Below are 9,997 nucleotides of genomic sequence, written 5' to 3' on the forward strand. Positions count from 1 at the left end.
TTGTTTCTCTCACAGTGTCCTGTGTGTCACAGCACTGTGCTGGGTCCAAAAACGGAAGATACAGAACAATCCCAAATGAAATTTCATCATTTTGTTTTTCCTGTGTGTCAGACAACCTACATTGTAAACATATAAACATATAATAACTGTAAACGAAAACATGTAATAAGTGCACATGTGCTTAAACAAAGATGTCTGGTTATTTGATTAAAAAAATGCCTAATGTGCTTGAGTAAGATGGTTATTAAAAATAATAGCCAAGCATTGTAATCTTAATTTTTATTCAATCTAAAATCTCTTTGGGGCAACTGAAAATCAAATTATGTATGCAGGAAAAACCCAGGTACCCAGAGACATTATAAAACTCACTGCTAAGACAAAAATGAAGTGTTTTAAATTACTAAACTTGATCAAACAGTCAATTAATACACACATAACACTCATAACACACACAGACACACGCATAAAATACGGCAGCTGAATCGTGGCGTATTGTGAAGCAAATGTGTGTAAGTAATTAGGAACATAATTTCAATCTGTCTCACCCCATCTTTGTGTTGATCAAGTATAAACTGGCAGTGGCCTACTTCCTGGCTAAACATGTCCAACAGCACACTGTAATTAGGTGAAAACAGCTGGTGGATTCTGGGTCTCTCAAGCAGGGTGCCAAAAATCTTCAACAGCTAGATGGAACACAACAGCAGCTTTGTGACATTTTGTACATTCAAGACACAAAACATGTACACACCACTAGTTGAAATCCCCCAAAACAACCAAATGATGCTATTATGTTAACTTGCTAAATGTCGTACACTTGCTCCTTTAACTAAACTACTAAATGACCTTTAAAGGAGTAACCGGCCTACCTTAAAGGCTGACTTCAGGTTTTTGGAGTGCTGAAAGGCCAAATTGAGGACAGTTCCCAGCCTTTGGTCAAAATCTTTGTTCTGCTCCAAGAAACGCCTGTAGTGGTTCACAAAATCCTGAGAAGGCATTAGAGAGGAAATGATGGGTATTTTGAGAGGCTTTTGTGATTAAAAAGCTTTGATTCAATTTAAATTATTAGACAATTTCATTCCATAAAATTCCTCCTTAGCTCATTTAATCAGTATTGACTGGATTAACACATACTTGAGAGAAATATATTATAACACAGATCAATTTCTGATCGAGTTCCTGTTCTGAGCCACGCTGGAAACTGTTGTAAAATATCCAGTAAATTAAATATTGATGCGCTGACTAATAATGACTCCTGCCACTCGTTCTTGTGCGTTGCTTAGCAACTACTCTGCTTTTCTACCTTTCAATTATTGTACTGCTGGGCAGAAAAATAAAATATAATTGTTATTTTTTATTATTTGCCTGTGCCAGCCAATGCCACAATTAAAGAGCAGCGTGATATTAAAAACAACGGCAACTCTCTCAGTAGCTCTCACGTCATTAGTGCAGTCCAAGGGGTCATATTTGCTCTCTCTAAGGGTCCGCCAGCGGTCATGAAACTCCTCACTCATGCTGAAGACCATCTCACTTAAGATTTTCCCTCTGGATCCACCTAATTCAATTTTCTCCAGCTTCAGAAAGTCCAGTGCTGTTGCAAAAAGTTCCTACGAGTGAAATGAGAAAAGACAGTGATGGATCAGCATAATATTGTGGAGCTAAAGTTCAAAAATATACATTTTTATGCAGATTTACTCGATTAAAAAAATACTCCCTCCTTTATAGGAGTGAGAGATGTCGATTTTTCAATTTTCCTGGAAAACCAAGATACAGACCTCGATCATAAGAAGCCTTTCCATGATGCAATCTGAGCGTTGAAACACAAGTTTCGCTGGAAAGTCCCAAAGCTTGATGCTCTGTGAGTGTTTGTAATACTTCGGGATCTGCTCGCGGTAAGTGTGAAACAATTTCTTGAAGGTGCGCAGAACTGAGATGCTTATCTGTACTCTCTCCATTCCTTCCTCAAGCTCCATCTTAAACAATTCTTCAGGGATTAAATAGGCAAAGGCCTGTATTCAGACACAAAGTCGTTACAGAGATAAATTTTTAATTCCTCTTCCTTCGTCTCCTTTTCATCACATGTGCACAGACATGCATCACCTGTACCTTTTCAATGATCAGGTTGCAGAACTCCTGCAGGAGCACCACCATTCGCTGAGGAGTGCAGTAGTACTGGGAATGACTCCAGATGAGGCAGAGCGTGTGAAAAAGAGGAGGTAATAGTGTATCCACCTGTGGAAAACTCTTCTCCTCCAAGTTTGTAATCAGTCTCCTTAGAGGGCGTAGATACAGATCTATGTCTTCTGCTTCCAGCACGGCTGTGATAATTACATCCACAAGTATCAGTCGATAACGTGAACTTAATGGGGCATTTATGGTGCTCTAAAAGGTGTGATCTTTGATTACATTTATTTAGCACCAGTGTAAACATGATAGCTGCACTTCCCACGATTGTTAAATGAGCATGATGACACAGAAAATGCAATGAAAAGGCTAAATATAGGAAAAAAAAAGGTTCTGTTAGGATAGCGATGCTGTAAAATTCTGGGTTCAGTAAGCATAAAGAAAAATTAATGCTTGATCTGTTTCTTAAATTAAACTAAATGGGAGCTGGAGCGGTTAGATACTCCTGACATGATGACAAAACAAATTAATAACCCCGATGAACGAGAAGTAATGCTGATCTACCCTCATTGACTTTGACGCAGACGTCCTTGAAGGCGGAGTAGTAACTGCTCTTGACTCTTCTCAGGATCTCCATGATCTGCTCCACTTTGGAGCTGCGGATCTGGAACCAAGGATCTCATATTAACATGCACATTCAGCTCCCACCGATTTATTATTTCAAGAGTATAATAAATGTACAGGTTTTGTACTACATTGACAACTTTTGTCATTGCTGCCCTCTCTGTTCATCTGTAGTGGTGGACACAGGAACACATCTCAACATTAAGCATCACATACAATGAATATTAAGTAAAATTTCATTAGTTGTCAGGTTTCCTGCTCTACTGTATATTGTGATTCCACTAGAGCACTCCAGCATGATTCACAGCTCTTTAAATGGACTGAAACAAGCTGACTCTTTAACCTTCCCCTTAAACGTCCCTTCTGGATGATCATTTTCCAGAAGTCTGCCATTGCTTGTGAGCTGTGCTGTCTGTACTTTAAAGGTGGCTGTACCTGTAGCAGATGACTATATAAAGAAATCCAGGAGGAGCTGATGTCAGCTCCTTGCAGCAATAGAAAATAACAAGTGGAAACTCAGTATTCAGAGCAATCTGGAGGCTGAGCTTTGGCTCACGGGGACTACTTTTATATACCTCTACTGTTATTTAACTTTGGATGCATTTAATGAACGTTTAACATACATTACAGAAAATAAGGTATGTGTTTTTTGTTCTTTTTTAACTAATGAATAACACGAGTCTTATACTTATTTTATAACGTCATACTTGTGACTGGATGCCCAGCAGGTTTTCCCTTTGAGCTGCCCAAAACTGAAGCTCCACGCTGGGGCCTGGGTGGTGTCCCTGACGCAGCATCATACCAGAGTCTTTCTTCAGCACACTCCATATCTGTCCGGACCACTGCACAATCAGAGTTTCTATAGAGTATAACAAGCCACGGTCCAGTGGCCATCCAGTGTGGCTGAGAGGGACAGAGTGAGAGCAATCAGTCTGGATAAAAATAGAAGTGAGCTACTGAAGCTATACGTACAATACGAACGCTACAAATGAGGTACTGCATATTATTTCTCTACGAAATTGTAAATGCCAACCAGCGTTTACCAGTGCCTTTACGCACTAGTTTTTTTTAAAGGTTATGCCATGTTACATTATTCAATTACCTCTTACTCCATACATTCTTCAAAAGTCTGACAATAGCCAAGTATGTAAACCCTCACGCTTCACTATTAAGCTAATACCAGAAATAAAACGAGTTACTGTAGGACTTTTGCGCTAATGACTTAACTCCACTGCTTAATTAAACTTTGTCAGACTTAGCTGCTTAACTGACGCTGCTGTGTTGAAGGCACTTTCCAAGTTTCTCAAGGTCTCAAGGTAAACTTTAGCTAACATGAAAGAAAAACATTCCGCACTGTGCAGCAATTTGTCTAAACTTGACTCAGGGAGAAAACAAATATGACAGCTGACCCTGCTTTTTCACTTTCTGAATCCCGTCTTTTGTTTTGTTTCTTGTAAAACACAAGGACGCCCACTTTTCTTGTAATATGTCTGACAAACGGTGAGGCAACGGAACATTTTCACCGACGAACTTGACCAGAAAACAGCCTGTTTACCAGGTAAATGCTCCCCATGCCCTGCCCCTTTTCCATCCTGAAATAAGGGCGGCAAATGAAACGTTTTACGGTTACATTATAATTAAAAATAACCTCTTAATTCTGAGACACATTCAAAGCCATCGCAACACTTTAAAAATTCCCAACATTCTTAGCTGTAATTTGGCTGTCTGTGTATTGTGACACCACCGACCTCAGCACAATGTCCTGAGGTCGTGCTCTCTCCACGTACAGGGGTAGGGGCAGCAGTGTTCGCCCCTCGGCTCGGCCTCTCAGAGTGACCACCTTGCTCCTCAGCTTCTCCAGGTGCCTGTGGATGTCATCAGTCACCACCCTCGGCCAGGCCTCGTGGTTGAGACCGTTGGATAGCACACACACCAGCACCTGTATGGTATGAAGAGGTGTTCATAAGGTAGCTATACACGCACACATATTACACAAGGACACATACACAGAACTTACCAGAAAAACTGTAAACCAGAAAATTTTGCATCCACAGTCAACATATATGAAAATGTGCACTTGTAGACATCCTACACCTGAACACACTACCCAACCTCAGATATGACAACAGGCAGGTGCTCCATTGGGTATCCAGGTACTTCTCCCAGCCTGAACTGGTGTCTGAATCCTTCTCGGGAAATTCTCTTCACGCCCTTCTTTAGGACACACAGCAGCTTGGTCTTCCATGGTGGGGACGTCTTCACAGATGAAAAAACAGTGGGAATGCTTTCAAGAACATTGAAAGCACTAGAAATAAGTAGCGACTTATTTCAGAAAAGTGTGTATATTAGATGGAGTGCAGATTACAAACCCAGGAGTTTCTGTTAAACACCTGTGTACCTGTATGCCAGCTTTTTTGTCACGTATAGGAACTAAGTTCATTAAAGATTGTGAAAATATGTGTATCATAACTGTTCCTCTTATCTTTACCTCAGAGATGTTAGTATAGACAGTTTATGCTCTATTAAATATTTATTCAAGACTGATTTTAGAATTTTATATACCTACCAAACTGACTCTGGGTGGGGAGATGAAAACAACATTTATAAAAGCAGTTGCCTGAATTTTTCATTACTTTTATCTGTATACATATACATTTATCATTGTCCTTCTGTGCATTTATCTTACTTGAGCATCCCCTGCATGCAGTGTCCCTCCAGGTCCGGTGAAGAGCAGCAGCCTGTTAGTCCAGATGTGGTCCAGAAAATCCAGTATAATCTTCTGGTTCTCATCAGCACCAATGAAGCGGTTCCACTTATCTGTCTTCACTCTCAGCACATAGAAGGCCTGCTCCCGAAGGAAGTCCACTCTCTCATCTGACAAAACCACTCCGGCTTTGAGAGTGGGCTCCTGGGAGGCACGCACTCCCCCTCCGCTGCCTAAACCTCCACTGCTGCTTCTCATGCTGGTGGCTTCAGCCATGAAGCTCTTAGTGAGCAGGAAAGACACAAAAATGTGTAGAGGAATGTGAAGTAAGAAAAGAGTATCACCTACAGTGAGGTAACAGGTATGTACTTACCAGTCCTTCTTGTCAAATATCTATAATAACCTATGAAGCTAGAAACAGGTATTTCCCAGCACATAACATGGATGAGCTCTTTCTACTCTCCAAACTTTACCTTCTCTCTTCTCCAGGTATGAAAAGTGATACACTTCTTGATGGGCAGGTGACGAAGCACTACGGACTGCCTTCATTACCCTGAATGGAGGTGGCCATTTATGTAGCCTGTGTGCCCTGCAATCCTATCCTGTAACCTGAGCCTTCAGAGGAGGCCCAACTGCAACAACTACTCGAGTGCAGGTAATGTTCCACCTTAAATATACATATATATTGATGTGTGATGAGCTTAATATTATTAAGAAACTCAAATGATGTAATTTATATTATAGGTGTGTCTTAGGGAAACAAAACATACTGTACAGGTTTCCCTAAAGAGTTTCTTATTCTAATAATAAAGCAAAATACAGAGCAAAATATCAATTCGACTAATTTATCAAAGTACACAGCTTTGTTTATGTCCTCTTCATCTAACCTTTGCAATGTGTATCATTGCCACCTGGGGGCAGTTTGGTACAGTGCTTCTGACAGCATCCTTCTTTCTGTAATCCAAAGTGACCCTAGCCATGACATCCTATTATATATGTTATGCCATTTGTGTAAAAATGTGGAAAAATGGGACATTTCTCTAACTGTGTTACTTAAAATACCACAGCAATGATTACCCTTTTAAAGATCCTGCAATTTCTGAGTTTAACATTAATACAAAGATGTAATCATATCCCAATTTCAAATGAGCTGACTGGAGAGTCCTGAGCTTTTCTGGGATGTCTGACATTTCAGTGCGGTGCTAACCTTATAGTTACTTATGGCAATGTAATATCCACCAATAGATGACACAAGCGTTCTTTGAACAGAAGGCTGGTTGAAAAGATCTAATGAAGTTTAATTAATATTTTACTTTAATTACTTTATTTTTTTTCATGGTATATGCCTATTCCATATATCCAGTCCATGCATATGACACACGGAGGTTTATATCTCTATTTTTCAAAAGTCTGTTTTTAACAGCCAATAATCCACTGCTCTCCAAAGGAATTTGTCCTTTCTGTAATCTGTTATTCCACGTCTCACTGTGTTTGTGTGAGTAAAACCATGTGTGTGCTTTCATGTATGGGCTTTCACACGCTCATTTTATATGTGCAGCTTGAATGAATGTCCTTGTTACAAGTGAAGGTGACGTTTTTGTTGGTATTAATGTATGTATGTGTGATTGAATGTGTAGGGGTTGTGTGTGTGTGTGTGTGTCTGTATATGCCAAGCCAGCGCCGAAGGCTAGTGAGGGTGTCCCTTAGGTTTCTCCACACACTGTATCTAAGCCCATTTGAGCCGGCTGACAGCAGGAGCATGACTGCCCATCTCTCTGACCTCATGCCCAATGTCAGCTCTTCTCTGCAGGGTTGGAGGGATGGAGGCCAGAAAAAGAGATCTTTGGGCAATAAGGGAGAGGGAACCAACGGAGAGACAAAGGAGGAAAAAAGGGTGTATGGCGGGCTGGAGAATGAGGAGAGGCAGTAAGCACACAGAATACAAATGAAAGTGAGAATGGAGTGATGAAGGAGTAGAAGAGCACAAAAGCAGAAAAGAGAAACGCACTTAGGGATAAATATTAAAGTGTACTACTGAACACTGCTGAGCAATCTAAACAGGAAGGGCAAGACCACATGGAAGAAGTATCCCCAGGCAATATTTAATCTCCGTGCTCTTGACTGTAACTGAAATATCACCTGTGAGTGGATGTAGTATTAGTCTCCAGTGTAGCGTAAGAAAGCAGCTAAATTCTTTTCTTTTTAAATCTCTGAGCAATGTAGTTTTAACCTGAAGCATCTCCCTCATTTCTTTTTTTCCCTCCACTGTTTCTGTACCTCTTTTCATTGCTCTCCCCATTTGTCGTTGCCATGGCTACGTGTTGCTTGACAATCAGGCTGCCGTTCTTGAGCTTCAGCTGGGCTCACTCTCTGCCTCGCTTCTCAACCACTCCTTCTACTCCTGTCCTCATCACGCTTTTCCCTGTCCTCACCCAGGAGGAAATTACATGTAGATGAGCTCGAGGTTTGTGTATCTTCCACTCACGCGCATCCACACACACACACGTGCGCATACACACAGACACACGCACTTAGAAAATGATGACCATCATCTCCTCGGGCACTGTAGGAGTCTCAGACAACTGCACTTTGGTACTACTCACCGTGGCTTTTTTCATTTTGCATTTTAGTCTCTGGGCAAAATCGACGGATTCATTTCAGAAGCAGTCGGACTCAGGGGAGGCTGAGAAATGTATGAAAGAGGAGGCTCGAGATGAGAAAAAAGGAAGACGTGAACTCAGTGAGAAGAAAGTCACTGGGAGAGAAACTGAGACAGTGACAGAGATGGCTAATGCGTACACTGTCAGACATACACACATATGTAATGACCATTTTGAAGCTTTCCTCCTGTTGCTGGCTGACTACCCATGAAACCCCACCACGGATGGCGGTTGCCATGTATGGGTTGTGAGTGTCCAGATGGTGCTGACCAGATGTCCCTCCCAGGGTAGATGAAGTAAATGGAGCGATTACAGTAATGACTGGCACACACATCTGTCTCATACCTCTGCATGGCTTCCAGCTCTTTTCGACACACTCACATGCATGCACAGGCGAAGACACACAGCACTACTTATGAGAATCAGCAAACTCTATAATGATGTATACTGTTATACTGTAGAGTTTTGTTTTTCTTTTCTTTTATTAATTTAAGCAGCCTTTTGACACCTCAAGCACCCTAAAAAGAGCGTAAGTCTGGGTGAAATGTAGCTGCTCTTGTCAAGGTTACTTTGCTTACTCCTGAGCTCTTCAGCCTAACCCTATGTTACAAGCTCGCTCAACTCTGCAACTTCAATATTGTCCCTTTCATCACTCCAATGCAACCCACTTCAAAAACTGCCCCCTCTTTCGCGCCTGTGTTTTTTTTCTCCAAATGTCTTTGGTGTTTTCGTCATATCTGAAATGAGTCAAGAGAGGAGGACAATTCGGACGAGCCAGCAGGGGCAGATGGTCTCTTTGTAGTTAGAAGAAAAGGCAGAGTGTCACCAGCAAGCGCTTCCTTATCAGAACCTTTCTTTGTTCTGCAAAGGTCTTTCTCCTCTGTCTGGACTCAGTGATATTTGAGAGGCAGGTCCGTGTACACAGGAAGGGGTTAGAGAGCATGGCCAATCTCCCAGTGTATGTGTATGTGTGTGTGTGTGTGTGTGTGTGTGTGTGTTTAAGCCCTGAGCTTGCGCTCCTCTGAGTATATCAAGTGTGAACATGTGCAGATGCTCGTGTTTTTTTTGCTTTTAGTTCTGGGGGAACCCAGCACCTTGTGTCCAGAAACGCTGAGTCCATGCTGACCACTTCCAGGATATTGTTCACCAAGTCAACACTGTGAAAGAGAACACCTTTATTTTGCTGGCAAAGTGCTGCAGTGTCCCATCCAAAATCTGCACATACAGTATTTTCTGTATTTAAAAAAAACAAAAAACCCAAACAGCATTGTTCTGTGTTAGAGAAGGGGAGTATATTTTAGAGCGATTTCACCTGGGGGTACTCTCAGGAGACTCATTAAGCTTTGCTGAAACAAAGAGATGCACTTGAATTTAAAGTTATGGTAACTTCGCCAAGTGGGAGGGGATGGCGTTGGGTTCCACTCATGCTAAAATCCTGCAGATGGGGCTGTTTCTCTATGAGGCGCCACAGAAATTCCCCTGGATTGTCTAAGCTAAATATCCACCATGTCTTATCTTCTTGTTGCTTGTGGCTACTCATATAAGTCCTATGCTTCATATCAGTAGCTGATTTAGATTTGGCAAGTGCACTGCATGCCTATATTACTGCACGTTTTTGCACTGATGGTAACCAGCACAGATTCAAGCTCTGACACACACACTGACCGCTCCCTTGGTGTTTGCCTTGGAGAAAAAGTATTGTTTGTATTGATTTATCATCATCTGCTCACCTCAGAGATATTAAGACCATAAAACAATAAAAGAAGAATGAAATACACCTGGGTAACCTCTCGGCAAATACAAATGACAAGACTCCAGACTGCAGTGGGGATTACATTTAAGAGTACAAATTCTGGAAAGATGATGAAAGAAGGAAAAGTAAAATTTC

At 41.4% G+C, this 9,997-nt stretch overlaps 1 protein-coding gene across 1 annotated transcript in view; it reads right to left on the reverse strand.

Annotated features, from left to right (window-relative positions):
* dnah9l (dynein, axonemal, heavy polypeptide 9 like) overlaps positions 1-2,758 on the reverse strand; it is a 33,778-nt gene extending 31,020 nt beyond the window's left edge. The window contains exons 1-6 of the mRNA XM_063462767.1: positions 2,686-2,758; positions 2,104-2,315; positions 1,773-2,006; positions 1,437-1,604; positions 867-983; positions 546-683 (exon numbers count right to left, since the gene is read on the reverse strand). Coding sequence (XP_063318837.1) covers positions 546-683; positions 867-983; positions 1,437-1,604; positions 1,773-2,006; positions 2,104-2,315; positions 2,686-2,758 — 942 coding nt within the window. The remainder of the gene's footprint in view (positions 1-545; positions 684-866; positions 984-1,436; positions 1,605-1,772; positions 2,007-2,103; positions 2,316-2,685) is intronic.
* Positions 2,759-9,997: the final 7,239 nt, after the last annotated feature.

Source organism: Pelmatolapia mariae, linkage group LG18 (genome assembly GCF_036321145.2).
Source record: "Pelmatolapia mariae isolate MD_Pm_ZW linkage group LG18, Pm_UMD_F_2, whole genome shotgun sequence".
Classification (NCBI taxonomy): Eukaryota; Metazoa; Chordata; class Actinopteri; order Cichliformes; family Cichlidae; genus Pelmatolapia; species Pelmatolapia mariae.